This window comes from Chaetodon trifascialis, chromosome 19 (assembly GCF_039877785.1).
Source record: "Chaetodon trifascialis isolate fChaTrf1 chromosome 19, fChaTrf1.hap1, whole genome shotgun sequence".
NCBI lineage: Eukaryota > Metazoa > Chordata > Actinopteri > Chaetodontiformes > Chaetodontidae > Chaetodon > Chaetodon trifascialis.
In genome coordinates, this window is record NC_092074.1 from 14292454 (window position 1) to 14309465 (window position 17012).

At 45.2% G+C, this 17012-nt stretch overlaps 1 protein-coding gene across 4 annotated transcripts in view; it reads right to left on the bottom strand.

Moving 5' to 3' along the window:
- Nucleotides 1–2617: 2617 nt before the first annotated feature.
- The window catches only part of wasf1 (WASP family member 1), a 53172-nt gene continuing 38777 nt past the window's right edge, over nucleotides 2618–17012 (bottom strand). Inside the window, exons 6-10 of one of the 4 annotated variants that reach the window (XM_070986942.1) lie at nucleotides 8798–8854; nucleotides 7806–7969; nucleotides 6606–6785; nucleotides 4460–5031; nucleotides 2618–4369 (exon numbers count right to left, since the gene is read on the bottom strand). In XM_070986942.1, the coding sequence (XP_070843043.1) occupies nucleotides 4212–4369; nucleotides 4460–5031; nucleotides 6606–6785; nucleotides 7806–7969; nucleotides 8798–8854 (1131 nt within the window). In that variant the 3' untranslated portion in view covers nucleotides 2618–4211. The remainder of the gene's footprint in view (nucleotides 4370–4459; nucleotides 5032–6605; nucleotides 6786–7805; nucleotides 7970–8797; nucleotides 8855–17012) is intronic. The other 3 variants (XM_070986944.1, XM_070986943.1, XM_070986945.1) reach the window with 3 other exon arrangements.

Below are 17012 nucleotides of genomic sequence, written 5' to 3' on the forward strand. Positions count from 1 at the left end.
GCTCATGCCATGCCTTCTCTATTTTAGTGCTTTGGGTTGCAGCTGCGTTTATGAAGTATTTTACACATTTTGATGTATTCCGTACCTGCAGTCAACACCTTCCACACGCCTTGATAGACTAGTTTCATGAGAAAATAGTGTCAATGTCACTTTAGAATAAACAGATGATATGCAGATGCGCGCGTCTTCGTGTGTCGGTCTGTTCCAGGAAAACGTGCGCTGTCATCCGGTAAGGAAAAACAGCGCACAGTCTCCTCTGGTTGCGCACAGTCGCTGTAAAATATACATGATTCATATACTCTTTATTCTCACAACAAAAGCTTTCTGTGCAAACTTCTCCCACCGTGAGGAATTGTTCCAGCAAACCCTCTGCCGCTGTGTAGATTACAGCAAGGTGGAGCACATACAAACACTGAGCATTAGGGCTACGTATTATTTTTAGCTTTTGTTATTTGGAGCAGCAGGCAGGCGGAATATTCTGCATGAGCATAATTCAAGCAGGGAGCTGTAAAACTGATTGTCCAACGTGGCAGAACTCATCAGCGTGATGCTAAAGTGCGGCAGCTGACGATTATTTGCAAAAGTCCATTTCAGGTCTGTTGACTGCAGTTTAACGCTGGAAGGAAACAAATCAGGCAATTTCCTCCAAGGTGAAGCAGTCGGGCGGCTTCAAAGCGCGAATACAACAACACACTGTATCTGGTAATTAAATCTTTTTTTCATCAGCTCCCCTTAGACACACACTCTCATACTTTTAATAGGCCTCCTCATGCCAGCACGCTGCAAACTGCGGTGAGAGCTCTGCACAACGTGCCGGAGTTACGTAACCCACGCGGGCCCAAAGCTGACATGTTTCTGAGACGCAGATGTCGCGTGCCAGCCTGACATGAAAGCTGAAATTCCTAAAGCATCTTCGAAAGCGCGGGCTCAGAAGATAAAGGGTGACACTTGGGGAAAAAAAAAAAAAAAAGATTATTACAAAAGTGACGAGGTAACGCACAGGAGCGTCCTCGTGTTCAGAGAGACGACGGAGGCGAGAGAGGGGAGGTGAGAAGACGAGCGCGAAGAGGGAAGAAGCCGGAGAAAGAAGGTGAGAGTGAGACAGAAGTGGGAAGAGAAGGAGGTGAAAGTGTGACGGCACATGAAGCTGTGAACTTTTAATTTTAACCTTCAGTCTGACAAACAGAATCTGACTCAACTTCCCTTCACAGCTTGACGCGGATCACTGGGGGACAGCTGCTGAGACAGACTCCACGGTCCTGTTCTTCATACGTGGATGACTTAATTTGATTGTTAATGATGTGACACAAGCCTGGAACGATCAAAGATGGTTTCTAATGTATGTGGAGCTGTCAGGTGGATCATGGCCAAGACTAAGCTCCAAATATGAACTGATTCTCACACACAAATGACCTTTTCTCTTTACAATATATTGAAAAATTATGGATACAAATATTTGATTTTAGATGAGAAAAAGGTTTATTGCTGAAAAATCTGTATATCTTAGTGTAATGATCACAATATGGTGCTCAAAATAAAGAGTTAAATGCCTATACATGATAAAATAAAAATAAAATGTAAGAAAACCAGGCATTTAACTGACATCACGATGATGATTTGTCATTTTATGTAACTGCAGCATGAACACAGACAGGACTTCAAACATGGCCGAACTGCTCTGGTCTGACCTGTCTCCTCATTTCTCTTCAGCTAACTTGGTTCTTCAAGCACACTTCCAAGTTTCAGTTGTTAATCTTAAATGAGAAATAACAACGAGCTCTTATTTTGAAATAAAGGCCTGAGCAGCTCATTTGAAGCCAGGACCAGCTCTGATAGGACTGTTCCACAGTAGTTATTTAAGATGATTAATGGGCAGCTGGGCGGTTAAAGTGAGACAATAACTGCTGATTGATTCAAGCCAGATGCCTTTGCTGCATGTCACACCTCCTCTCCTCTCACTTCCTGTCCGCTCCTTCACTATCGACGATCCAATAAAGCCGGAAATGCCAAGAAATAACCTCAAAAATAACCAAAAGAACCTGAACCTCTTTCAACATTGTGCCTGAAATGAAACCTGAGAGACTTTCTCATGAAGCGAATTAAAAGTGCTGAGCAATCAATCTCACTTATGGATCTGGAGTTAGTTCATTGTTTCGATCCAGCTGCTCCGAATTTAAAATGATTTTTGTTTACACCACAAATCCACTCCAAGCTAATTCATTACTGTTGTTCTGGTTGCATTAATCTAATAACAATCATAAATATTCATTTTAATCTTTTGCTCTTAGTATCAAAACTAAATTAGGATTGGCTCATTTTTTTTGGGCTCACCAGATTTTTGCAGCTTTTTATCACATTAAGCACCTATTTGCATTTAATTGTGGCAACAGGAGCAGGCTGATTTTAATGATTTCTAATATCATTTTGTGAACATGATTCTGCTGGTGCCCATAATGAAAAATGAAATTGTGTCTAAAATTGACTTTGTGTTCGGGGTTCATGATCCTGCAGCGTCTTCGCTTGCTGGAGCTCCATCGGTATTCCACATATGAAGAGCAGAGCTCAGCCGAGGACGCCACGCTCAGCTTGACGAAAACAAAGCCGTAACATGTAGGGCTGAAACATAACATTAGATTTTTATTAATTCAAGCAAACTGTTACAGCCAACAGTTACATAAGTTACATGGTATACAGTATTGATCTAACTTTTGTCTTTTTTAAACCAGGGTTTCTGTCCCCCCCGTCCCTTTTTACCCCCAAACATAGAAACAGCAAATCCATACAAGCGCAGGCAAGTAAGTAGTAACAGCACAATACATTCATCAACTCAACGATACGTTTTGTACGAACAATAAGGCAAGTAGAAGAAAGAACAAACGGAAAAGGATGGCAGACATTTTCTTTGAAATGAGCCAAAACAAGGCATAATGTATCTTCCTCTTTCGGGCCTGAAAGGCGATTTCACACCAAATGTATTCTTTTGAACACCAGCGGCTGCTGTAGAACCAAACGAGGTAAGGCTTCTCGTTAGCGGGCAGGTAAAGGGGGGTCTGAGGGAAAAGCTGCCTTCAGTGGCGTCGAGTGGTTTGTACCTGGTGGTGGTCAGACTCTCATTATCGTGGGTAGCTTCTCAAAATTCATCGTTTTCCTCAGCACGCTGAATACTCATCAGGGACAATGAAAGAGGCAGGAAATCTGTTGTACGTCTGCAGCATCTAATCACTTCCAGTGTCCATTTCTATGGCAAAGACTTGAGAAAAGGATGGGAGCGCGATAAACCGATGGCTCAGCGTTTCTCTTTGACATTGCCTGATGTCAACATGAGCATATGTGGCTCCTTAGAGCCTGGACAGACAAAAAAAGCTCAATCTCTTGGCATACATTTCCCTGGGGTAAAGGTTAGATGTGAGTGGATGGATATGCACACGCCATATGCTTCCCCTTCTTCGTTTTCAACCATACAGCAATCATCACATGACGTACCGTCACAATCGTATGCTTGTTCTACGTGGTAAAGTCAGTCCTGATAACGAGAGAAAAAAAACAAAAGACGACCCAGCTGGTGTTCACGCTGAGTGACTGTTCGTGTAGTGGTCAGCATCAGCAACTACTGGCCCGTTAAAACTGCAAATATTTCATCAGAAAAAGGTAAATAAAAGACGATAAAATAAGACAGCATTCATTCAATGCCGTGTTCGGCCACCAGGTGGCAAAACGGTGCTGGAGAACTAAGGATAAATGCAACATGCCTTCATTTTTTCCTTTTCTATTTTCTTGTGGTTTTTTTTTCATATTGACATACAGATAAGAAACAAAAACGAGTGTTCTTCAAAAAAGTTATTTTCATGTATAACAATAGTAAACATGGGGGATTTCATCACAGGAAATCCAGCAGAAACAAGGTCGTGTGGTAGTGCAGAAAAGAACGAATGCGAAAACTTCTCTTGGAGACACTAGAGAGACAGACGAGGACGAACTGGAGACTGTCCTCCAAACACAAACCACAACCAGACAGAGACATGGCGAGATAAAAAAGCTCGACAGAGGAAAAGAGGGCAGCGGCGATGTTTCCCTTCTTTCCAGAGTAGAAAGGGCTCTTTGATGGCAAGGTGTGGAGTGCAGGGTTTTGCGGGGAGGGGAGGGGGCACCTGAACACGTCTGTCCTCTGCTGCCAACGCTGCTGCTTTTTTTTTCTATCCCTCTGATCGTCCTCACTCCATCCAGTCTCCTTCGTCGAACTCCGACTCGTCCTCGGAGTCGGAGTACTCCACGGCGATGCGGCGCGACAGGATGGTGGCCACGTCGTTGCCGACGCGCTCGTGCTTTGCCTCTTGCTCTCGCTGCTCCTCCACTTTCCGCAGCTGTATGCCTGGAGCGGGAAGAAGCAGTGACAGACTGATTTCAGTTCATGATCGTGTAATGTGCGACATAATAATGTAAGAAACACACTGTTTCTCACCTTTTCTGATGGCTTCCAACAGGACACTGCGTGCATCGCTGATGGGTGGCAGATTGGCTGGATGGTGCCTCTTGGACCCCACATCGTGCATGGTGTGGGGCGGCGGTGAGGCCATGGCTCCTGCTGATGGGAAGGCCGGCACAGGTGGAGGCCCTGAGAGACAGGGCGAGGAGCTCCGTGCTCCGGGGAGGGGCAGAGGAGGAGGTGGTGGGGGAGGAGGGAGGATGGTGCCGTCCGCCTGGGTCCCAGAGCCCATAGGTTGGCCCCTGTCCAGGACCTGTTGGAGACGGGCCGGGGAGGAGGAGTGGAGGGGAGGTGCCACGGGTGGAGGGGCCGGGTGGAGAACCCCCGGGGCGATCTGGAGAGGAGCAGGGGGAGGCGGGATGGCCGGGAGCTGCTGCTGGAGTGGTAGAGGAGGGATGGGAGGAGGAGGGGTGCCCCGCAGGCCCGTGGAGGGTAACGGGGGAGGTGGAGGGGGAAGAGGGGGAGGAGGGGGAGGAGGAGTGTTGGAGTTGAGGCCTGCTGTCCGGGCTGGAGACTGGGGTCTGCTGTCGGAAAAACCTGAACTGGAACTGGAGGGAAGAAGAGGGAGAAAGAAAAGGAGGTCATGACAGGGAATTAGAGAGAGCGAGACAAAATGCTGACATGAAATAAAAGGCTCGTCTCACGTTTCCTTTTTCTATTTGTGACGCTACGACCAGCTCGCACACACGGTTTTTACGATCCCTTTTACAAGATTCTTGTTTTAAAACAAGTCGGCTAGAATCACGAATGCTGATTTTTGACCAACTCCGGCAACAGTTGTCATTTCAGACGGAAACATCGCTGGTCGCCGGCCAGACGTGATGAGAAGCTGCTTTTGTCCACCATCTGTCTGAAATGAAGCTCCCCTTTGTTTTAAAAATGACTACGAATCTTAATTTGCCACTGTTTTCACTGCAAACTCTGCTGTGTGACAATGGACCTAAAGGGGACGTGTGAAGGTCAAAGTTTGCTTTGCTCTACGTTCGATCTCAGTGGATCAGTGAGCAGCAGGTCGTCAGGATCAGCTGGTGTGTGGCCTTCAAAGACTGACACTGGTGTAAGTAAAACGTACATACAGTGGCTTTTTTGAAAGAGCAGTTTTGTCAGAGAGGTTGGGGGGGTCCTTAACTCTGCCACCAGCCCTAACAAAATACTGGAAAAGAGAAAGTCTACCTGAGGACATCAGTAGGACAAACTAGAGGCTACAGAGAGGAGTCCTGAAAGCACAGAGCCTCTATGTCTTACGGTAACTTGTACATTAAAGACAGAATGGCATCATTATTGGCCATTAACTGATGCTGAGTCTGTGTGGGTGGATGGAGCGACTAACCAGCACATTGCAACACAAAGACCGACATGCTCACAATCAATTTTCTTCTTGTGGAGGAAATTGCTGCGGACAAAAAAAGCAAAGCGAGAGGAAAGAAGGGGGAGGAAAATAATGTGTCGAGTATTTCCTCCAAGCCTACTTAAGGCTGCGTCCCCACCGATATCTACTTAATGTGCTACATTAAATACGGGGAGGGCGTCAAGTGAGGAAATGAAATATGGAACAGCATGATAATAACTTCTGAAGGAAGAAACAGCAAAACACACCAGAACCAAAGGTCAGAAAAAGACTGAAAAACAGAAGTAAACAGAACAGGATGGAAAGAGTTTGGGAGTAAAAGGAGATCGCTGCAAGGACTTGTGCAGAAATCAATGAGACATTTCTCTGGTGCTGCAGGCACAGCCTTAATCATTCCCTCTGATCTCTCCATCCCTTCAAACAGTGACATATGCGGCAAAAAGTGCGCAGCAGAAAAACAACCTGTAATACGCTCAGTGGCCTTAACACCTCATCGATCCACAGAACCTCCATCTATCCATCCATCTAGCTCTCCACCCATCCCTTCTTCCCTTCTGCCGAGCTCGAGCAGAGTGAAAAATCCTCTCAAATAACAGCTCAGGAAAAAGAAAAGTAGTGGAACGCCACTCATTACCACCAACTGACTGTGTGCTGCTTCGGATCAGACACAAGATTAAAGAAAACTTGAATCTGCGCAACAGTGTCGCAGCTCAATCCGATTTGTCTTCCTAATGATTCCATAAAAGTGAGCTTGTGCGTCGAGTCCTGTCCCACCTGATCACAGAGGGTGGCTTGATCTCTCCCAGTGGGTGCATGAGAGGTGGAGGCGGTGGAGGGTCGTGGGGCCGCGAATACATTCTGTCCCCGGTACGGTTCAGCAGCTCGTTCATCTGGCTGTAGGGCAGCGCCGCCAGCGAGAAGGGCCCGTCCAAATGTTCCATGTACAAGGGAGCCCTGAGCAGAGAGACACGTTTTCATTTTCTCACATTGTTTGGTTTTTAATCAGTGTCGATCTCGTCTTGTGCTGCTCGTGCTACATATAGAATAGATTCACGGCTCCCAACTGGTTTACCTTATGGCTGCTTGTGAAAGAGCCAAAAAAAATCCTGCACACTGTTGATTCATTCAGTTTTGGATCCCACACACTTATCTGTAAGAACCCACGGCCCCTTACAATGAAGCTACTTGTGAGCCCTTTATGGCACCTAAATAATACTGAGCACTTCCACTAAAGAATTCACTCTCCCGCCTGACATTCCTCAGTTAATTTGAACAATCTTTGGAGGCTTGAGGAGGTAAAACATCCAGCATTTCACAAAGAAAGCAAAAAGCAGAAAAGCAATAAAAGAATGATCATGATTTTATGCAGCAGAGCTTTGTGGTTTTTTCCCTCTTTCTTATCCTGTAAATCGTCTTACAGGGTGAAGATGATTTTCCTCCAAGTTGGGATCTAATCTGCAACAATGCTCACAAGGTCATGGTGGTAAATGCTCCTTGCTGTTGTAGAGAGAGAATAGTTCAGTTCTGTCAGTGCTGCAGACAATGCGGCTCTTTGGTCATAACATCACAGCGCGTGCATTCACAGCCATCTATGTGCGCTATCAAAGCACCTGAAGTCCTTCCTCATCTTTTCTTATTAATCACATTGACCGGTGGGGAGATGAGTGGCATTTGGAGCTGTGAGGCACAATAAATGCAGTCAGGACTGTGAGGAACCTTAATCATCGCCGTTGTAGCTTAAGTGAAAGATTTCGCTCTCTGTGGAGCGGGCACAATCCAATTAGAGTTTATCCAATCAGATTCAGAGGTTATACATTACCAGGATGTATGTGCGTGTCAGTGCCATCCATCCTTTGACACCTGCAGGTAGCTCCAAACAGGCTAAGCAGCACTCTTAAAGACCCTAAAAGCAGACCTAAATGTTTGTCTCTGAGAAACTCTGGGATGTTTGACCGGACAGCCGCCCTCACGCACCTGTTGTCGTGGTAACCTGCAGATCCGTTGGCCTCTCTGTGCTTGTCGTCAGGTATGTCCTGGGCGAGCTCTGCACCGAGCGCCAGTTTCTGCCACTCTTTTTTACGATCGTGAGGCACCCGCGGTACCTTCTCAGGCTCCTGCGGACGGTCTATCGCCTTCAGCTTTGATAGAGTGGGGGGCGGTGATGAGGGGCAGGATGGGGTGGATGGTGCGGGTCGGAGGGAAGACGCAGATGTGGGAGATGGTGTGAATCAAATGGAGGACGACGGTTTGTGGATGGGAAAAAAATGAAACCGTGAAAGGAGATGGGAGGGAGGGAGGAGGAGAGAGAAGATAGCAGATTAGCTGCTGTTAAATTTGTCACCTCATAAGCCAAAACAAACTGCCTGTAAAACACCATGACAACAAGCAAAGGTGAGATTTGCAGTCAGAGAAAAAAGAAACATGAGTAAAAGAAGCATTTTATGACACAATTAGATCCACATTTCAAACATGGGGCCTAAGTTGCCCCTCTGGCCTTTTACACTCTATTTAACTCTACACGTGCCACATAAATATCCACATACTGTAGAAAAGCCTTCCTTTTAAACAGTCCACCTTCATTTTACGTGGCAGCTACTGTCAAAACGTCTTGGTGCCATTTCTATATGTCTTAAACTGGGTGATGAGGACTGACTTAACTCTCAGAGGAGACAAATCACACAGACTTGGGAACAGGGAGTGCTCATTGGCTGACTTCAAATGATCATACAAGTATGTATTTTTACTGAAGCCTCGACCTCAGACAGTAGTAAGAAATAATCAGCAGTGAGTAATAAACATTTACAGCACTCCCTGCCTCCCAGACTTCAACATGAGTGACTTTAAACACACACACACACACACACACACACACACACACACACACGGTTGGAAAGAAAGTGAGCAGCGAGCTGCTGTAGCAGAAATCACACACAGTGTTTTGAAATAATCGCTGTATTTTCACATACCTGCCCTGGAAGGTCTAAGTACCTATAGACCTGATCATACATGCGGGGGTCCTGCAACTATAAGAACAAAAACAAAAACCACAAGAGAAGCACCGGGGGTGAGGGGAGGGGGGTTCAAAAAAATCAACACGGCACAGGATTGAGCAAAACGCCGCTGCACACTGTCAGCGGGGACAAAAACAGAGTGGGCGGTGAGAGAAAGTGGGACAAAAGGGAAAGAGGGGAAAGTGCTGTTAAACAGAAAATGACAACACGTGCAGCGACAGGGGACGTCACAATGCAGGGGGGACACAGTGGCACACACAGTCCAGTGCAAAAACACACACACACACACACACACACACACACACACACACACACACACACACACACACACACACACACACACACACACACACTCTGGAAAATAACAGGGAAAGAACACTGAGGTAGAAAGAGAGAGATCTGACTGGAATGGAAGGACAAACTACAAAAGGTGTGTTTCTACAGGTGTGGAAAAAAACTTTGCAACCTACGAACAACAGCTCACACTGAAGAATGGCATGCAAAACAAACACGCACGCGCGCACACACACACACACATGCTGAGAGTCAACTCAAAATCAAACACGACATGTTGAAGCACAAGAACACTACAATGAATGAGGGAGCATTTCACAGTTCAGCTAAACACTGATTTGCATGAAAGCACTTTGTCAATCAGTCGAGTTATCCTGAGCCACTTCATGCATTCATATCAGAGAGTAATAAGCAATCCTGACATACTGCTACACAGTTCAATTAAAAACACATTTTCTACCTTTATAGGCAAATGTTTGTTTCACTACATATTCTTATTATTGTCAACAAATCCCATGAAAAGAATAAAGCGTGTTAGTGATACTTTTCCTGTTTTCATACTGAAGATGCAAAAAACAGGTTCGATGTTTTTTTTTAGGAGCACTAAAGAGTCTTCAGACTGAAAGCATCCCTGCGATAAAACAACACAAGGGGCAGCGCTGGTGGAGGCATTTAAGTGAGGCAATCTGGGAAGTAAAATATTATGTATTTCACGGCTTATCAAATGCCCAAACCCTGCATCGTTCATCACGACGGCTGTGAGGTGATCTGTAGAAATAGCTCTATTCATGCGGGGCTCGAGTCAGTCTGAACAGTGAGTGTTTACGGCAGCAGGACGGTGCATGTGGGACTGATTTGAAGTAAGCTACCGGGTCCATGCTCGTTGTAATGAAATTAAGGAACATGTCACCCAGTGCTCACTGATGTGTTTTTAATAGTTTCTGGACAACAACAGAGCTCTATTTAAGGGGGGATGAGGGGTGAAGCCAAAATGGTTAGCAAAATGACCAAAATGAATCTCCCTTGTTGCTCCCTGCCCCCCCCCCCCCCCCCTTAAATTTGAAATCTATGCCCCTGACCGTGGCTCAGAAGTATCAGCAGCCTAACTGTGCTGTGTATTGATAAATCCATGGTGCTGCCTGTGGTGCTGACGGAGCAGACGGATTTTTAATTGATCCTTTTACTCCCCGCCCAGCCCTTCTGTCAGCTTAGTGTTGGATCTATAATATTCCCTCAACTAAATACTGTAAATATTAAATTTTATACAATATTGAAGGCTACATACTTTATAGAGTAGTGTCACTTTCATGATCACAGTATGTAGCATCGTGCACACACAGCTGCCTGTAGTATTCCTATATTTATGTGAGATGGACAATACTTCATAAGAAGGGTCAATTCATAGCTGGTTTTGGTCGTTTCATGGATTTGTTGACCATAAGAAAAATACAGGATATTCTTATCCTTTAAGTGTGACTCAATGTAAAATCAGGTATAAAGCAAGCTGTAGCACAGTGTGGGTGAAATTGAACACATTCTCCAAACTGCCTTTGCACGGACGTCTAACACTTCCCCCTTCGAGCCTCTGAAGAAACCACACAATTATTGCGACGCAATTTCTGAGAGCAGAAACACAAAACGGTTTGTTTGTGAATGTGTGCATTTGTGTGAGTGTGTCGGCGTATCGTTTCCCCCAGAAATGTTAACAGACCTGGTAAAGAAAAAGCCTCTGAAACATCATTTCCAGCCTGCGACACTGGGAAACCAAAACTAATCAATTTCTTTTATGTCACTTAGATCCTCCAGGGTGGCCTGCCCTGCTTATTCAGTAACTGTGGGTGTGCGTGTGCGTGTGTGTGTCCTGGTCTTCAAATGAAACATGCTGGCTGACAGGCGGCTGATTCAATACAGTGTGGGCTGTGGACAGCATCTCCCCTGGTTTGGCTAAATGATGTTGATTTTGTCTGTCCACTGCTGCGGCCGGGCCGCTGAGAGCAAGCACGGGAATAAATCCTAATGGTAATGCACATTGATTAGGTTCTGATTCATTACGGCCCATTACCCCTGATGAGGCATTGGCTGAGTGGTAGCGCTCAAACACACACACGCGCACACACATGCATTCAACCATATCCGACCTCCTCCTACTCTGCAGCTGCATATTTATATATCTGGACTGACAGAGCAAATATCATTTATTCTAAACATGAGACTGCGATGCATCCTGACAACACTGTCTGCTCAGGCTGGAGGAGCTGCGTCAGGAGGTCAAATGTTTTAACTTATCACCCTCTGCCGTTTTCCAAACTGAGCCGCATCTCTAAAACTCAGCTGCAGTTTGTGGAAGATTAGTTTGAGTCTAACCTCTGACTTCCTGAAACATTTGCATCATGTTTTGACAATCATTGCAGAGCACATTTACAAAAAATACGTGCACATGCTGCAATACTTCTCAGAGGTTTATGGACTATCATTATTGGATTTGGGTTTTATTGATATTACAATGAGGAGTGGCAGGAAGAACAGGTGGTAGGGTAGATAAAAGAGCAAGGACAGGCAGGTAAGGAGCCAGAGTCAAACACATAAGACCAGACGACCATCTGTCCAACAGGGAGCATCACAGAGGGACGGTTTTAATGCAGCAACGTGAATGAGAAACCAGTCTGGACGACAAGCACAATAAACAAAGGAGGGAGGCACACTGTTTGTACATGAGAGAAAATGAGAAACAGTGAATCTCCGTCTGTGTGTGTGTGTGTACGTGTTTGTCACAGCTGTTATTAATGTGGCTAATTTAAGAGGGCTGTGGTGCCTCTGCTGGCTCGTCATCCTTCATCTGAATGGACTGGGACTGGCAGTGAAGGTGTCACTGTGTAAGCACTGCTAGTGCGTACGAGTGCGTGTAACGCAGCAGTTATAGATTTATGCTATGCACTGAATTCATTCTCACGTGTCACGTGTGCACATATTCACACTCACTTGTATGTGTGTTTTTTATTGCACCCCGTCTGTCTCTGTATGTTTGCATGAGTGTTCAATGTGACAGACTCAGCAGAACCGCAGCGAGTTACTGGGTAAATGACCCCCACAGGGAGGCCCTGCAGAGGCGCACAGCCACCAGACCACCCTGCTGCTGACAATTACACAAACCCCTCACACAATGCACACACTGCTGCTGCTGCTGCTGCTGCGGATTGATTGGACTTGGGTGGTGCAGACTTATCTGCGGCTCCTGATTTTACAAATGAGTGTAATAAAACTTACGATTAAAACTTTTAAATAAATTAAAAAAATATTGGGTGTGCAAAATATCAAATTATTGCAGTCCAAGTGGGGTTGCAATGTTCTCATATTCTTCATTATCATGAAGTCTCCTGGCAATATCAAATCTACTTGGCAAGCGAGTTAGCAAGCTGGAAAAGGCTCCAATCAAGAGCAGCGTGCTGAATGCCAGGAAGTGGCAGAAAAGCAATTGTTGATCTGTAGCTATTGTGATGTGATATCTGTAACAAAGAGGAAGACAGCTCTGCTGGAATGTGTGTCAGAAAGTGTTAGTTTGAACACTAAACCAACGCCGGCGAGGCCAACTCTTCTGCAGAGAGCTCCCACTCCAAAGAAATATGCAGTTAGACTCACAGCCACAGTCACCAAGCCTATGATAGTTGTCTTGCTGTTAGTGAAGAGTCTACTCCATGGCTGTGCCCCACATTCCTTACTTTCATAGTATCCTTTCCTACCTCATAGATGCTAAAATGCAATGCAGCAGAAACACATTGCGAATGGCAGTTTAAATGTACGGTGATGCTGCGTTCACGTCACGTGGAAACTATCGCAGTATCCACATCAGAGCTACAACTGAGAAACAATCTGACTTGTTGCTTCAAAATAAGGCGTTAAATCCAAATTTAATGAAGGTCGTGTTCTTGTCTTGTGACACGAACACAGCATAAGCCCAGTCATTACATTTTAAACTCAGCATCCTATTCTTTTATTTAATGACAAAAAATGCCCTGAAGAACAAGTCAGACTGCTAAGTTGTAAGGCTAAATAAATTTAGGGAGGGGTCAAATTTAGTTAAACAATTTTCCCTTCTTTGGAGGATTACTGATGAAAAATATTCAGAGTCTGGAGCTCTTAGTCTCCTATCCCTAGAGCAGGACTGGGACGCAGTCAGGGCAGGTAAATACTGGAGGGTTGTTAGTAAAGAGGTGAAGGTGGGGAGCATGTTTGTCTCATTTGTGAGCAAACCAGAGGGTGAGTGGATAGAAAGAGTGGGGAGGAGGAGGGAGGGCTGCAGGCTACCGTGTGGGGAGCAGATGCTCTGGTGGACAGAGGGGGGGAGAAGGGAGAAAGTCTTACCTCTGGGGGAGTGAGGAAGGGAGGAGGGGTTTCAGAGAGGACTCTTATAGGGCCATTGGGACACACAAGATAAGGCATTTCCAGCTGCACAGAGTTAGACAGAGTTAGACCAGGATTCAGAAAAGAGAACGTAAAGCAGAGGCTGAGAGGAACAGAGGAACTCTGGGGCACTAACACTATCCTGGTTATCACTGAAATATGAGAAAATATCACATGGGTGTTCAATTGCTGTCATGCTGCTTGAAATAGATGATGTTACTTTGAGTGTGAAGGTTTTTATTAACGTGGTATCCAAGCTGTAACTGGTAAGATCACACTTAAAGTTCTGCACTCTCAGTGGCACAGTTCGAAAACCACTGTTCTGCCTCACTTTCATTTGTTGCAATGACAAGCTAGCAGTAGCTGAAACACTTAAGCTAGCTTGGAAAGAACCCATCTGTCATGTTGCACCGTGTAGATATACGTAGTTTGACGGCGATCCAGTTTGAAGTCGCCACTTTTTTGTACTTGGCAAAGCATGCAAAAGGTGCAATGTCTTTTTTCTTGATGTATGCAAATGGGACTGTAATGTCATGTCTTCTCACTGATCAACACATGATCTTGCTCAAAACTGTTATATTCTGCAGCCGGCAAAATCTGTGCATTCCAAGTAAAGAAAATGTAGAACATATCACAATTTAATGTAGTGAATACATTTTGTTGCTTACATACAAATTGCTGCTTTAATGAGGTGTTTGCATATAATCTAAGTCATGTTAAGCATATTTCTCCATTCTCCTGGCTAATAAGGTGCTGCTGTAGCAAAAAGAAAGCTGCTGAAATCCCAGTCAGAGAGCTGCTCTCTGGTCAGAAACAATCAGAGGGGCTGTCTGGTACACGTTGTAACTGTGTTGTGGACTCGGCAGGCTGAAATAATTAACATGCATACTCGGCTGCAGAGAGATAATGATATTTGTAAACACGGCTTTTTATTCAAAGATCTATACTGTGCTGCACTAATGATAGCCGAGGCCGCAGTTGACAAGGCATTATGATGAAAGGTCAGCATTTAACATGAAATCAATTCCTCTATTCATTTGTGCGACTGTGTCTGAGCAATAAAGAATCTGCACATTCAGCTCCAATCCTGAATGTCTGGATGGAAGTCATTCATTTCTTTGTGCTGGAGTTCCCAGGACCCTTTTGGTAATATCTTGTCCTCATCCAGATATCCTTCCCCAGAGATGAACTGAGCCTGGCCACACAAATAAAAGCCCTGTGCGTCTGTGTCGATGGCGGAGCGGCGCCGGGCGTGTGCAGCTGCTGTGGCCCGTAGCAGGACACTGTTCAGGGTGTCAGTCTCGGTCCATCTCTGCGTCTCACCGCTCTGAGCCTGCCGTCTCAGGACCGGAGTAGTTGCCATGGCAACCGCAGCAAGGGGGGTGGAGGGATTGTGTGATTTATTTCTGTGAAGGGGGGGCTGACTTAACATAGGAAATTTGTATCTGAGAGCCGTAATGATGTAGACATGACGCTCTTTGCTTGTCGCTGCTGTTTAAGGACGTAGACGGGTGAACGTATTCTTGGCATTTCATGGCGCGTTGTTATACAACAGCAAACAGCACCATATTCTCTATAAAGATTGCCACAAGCTGACAGTCCTCAAAACACTTTTGCCAATGAAATGCTCCACTTAAGAGTGTCGGACAGCGTGCGGGACGCTCGCCCAGACGGCGGCTTCGCTGACGCACCGGTCTCTTGAAACTTTCAAACGTGCAGAGGCACATCTTGTATGACTCGACAGCATATTCATTCTTTTTTGGAGCTGTCGCCATCAAATATTGATGAAAACAGCTGCACAAAGTGGTCTGTAACCACGGCCGTGCACGCAGTTGATACTTCAACAGATGACTCCAAAATATTGAGAACTTTATCTCCACTCATGCCCGTAATGTGAGACTACACTCAACAGTCTGAATGGAGCTGCTCTTTCACAGTTATGAGATCCAAACAGGACTCATAACATGTTGAAGTTTTTTGTTATTTGCAATTTTGAGGTGAAAACGTGCACCCACCCAGGAGGGTTATGTGGGTGTCCCATGAGCATAGCAAGGAAACTTGCTGTGTGGACCATAATTATCTCCTTGTAAACAGAAAATCTGCTTTTATTTCCCCAACCTAACAACCTGCTCTGTTTTACAGCTCCCTATTGATACAGATATTGGCACTATAAATTCAAGTCATCGTTTTAATCCTTGGACATTCTCCAATCTAATTGTGGGAGATTTCCTGTGACAATGTGGGAAAAACTTTTGGACACCCGCTGCTTTTAATGAGGACTGGCTGCGGTATTTTACAACAAATCCAGAATTTGTTTTTTCCCTCTTTCTGGACGAGTGTGTGTGAAAATAAATAAACAGGCAGATATTTGAATGTCAATATTCCATTATGATGATAAGGCATTTCTGGCTGCCTGAGCCCATGAGTGCTGTAGTGAGACGGGAGGAGGAGGAGAGGCAGAGCCAAAGGGGCTTCTCCACAGGGGATCCAGACGCTGGAGACAAAGCTCTGTGTAGTGTGGACTCTGATCTCGACGAGAGGCGGCAATGCTCTTTCTCCTCTCCTGCCAACTTTCTCTCTGTCTTTCTTCTTTTCTCCTGAGTCCCTGAGCCTTTCCCCTCACTCTCTCTGTCTCCCTCTGACTGGCTCAGCTCTACTGCTAATCCACTGAGGGTGAGGCTAACACAGGAGCTAATGAGATTAGGACACTGTAGGCTTCTTTTTCCCTTCTCTGTGCCCTGCGCCGCTTTTCATTTATCACTGGCTGCTAATCTGTGTGTGCCAGTGTGTGATGTAGTGTGTGTGTGTCAATATGGTTTTAGCCTAACTATGAGTGACTTTGTACCAAAATGGTTGCTGATTGAAGAAGATGAAGGGGAGGATAAAGTACAAAAATTCCACTTTTCCTAACAAATAATGGTCTTTTTTGTCAGGTACCAGATGTGAGTTTCGCAGAATTCAGTCATAATAAAGCCTCACGTCAGATGACATTTGGGTTTGAAACATTCAAGCTGTTTCTCTGCTTTTACTTTTAACCGCCTCTTTCAATGTTGACACACGAAAACTCACATTTTCACTCTGCCACGAATGAATCATGCTGCCTTTTTAAAACAATGTTTCACACTGCAAGCGACATTTTTGTACTTTTCACTTTTAGGTGTAACTTTGATTTCCCCAACCCTCCGTGAGAACATACATTATTCAGAAATTTGAGGTATTTTCTGGGATGTGTGATACGATCCAGAACACTGACACTTAGCATGAGGAAAAAGTCAAGGTTGCTTGGAAACTGGGCCCGTTTTAGCTGAATAAATCTCTCAAACCTCATTGAAAAAGACGTATGTCCATGTCTACGCACTTGCAGAGACGGTCTTGAATCTGTCTATCACGACTGCTCTTGCTACCACTTCACTCACCGAGTCATTCAATCTGCTCTTTTGACACTCTGGGCTAAAATATTAGATTTTTTGTCCTTCCT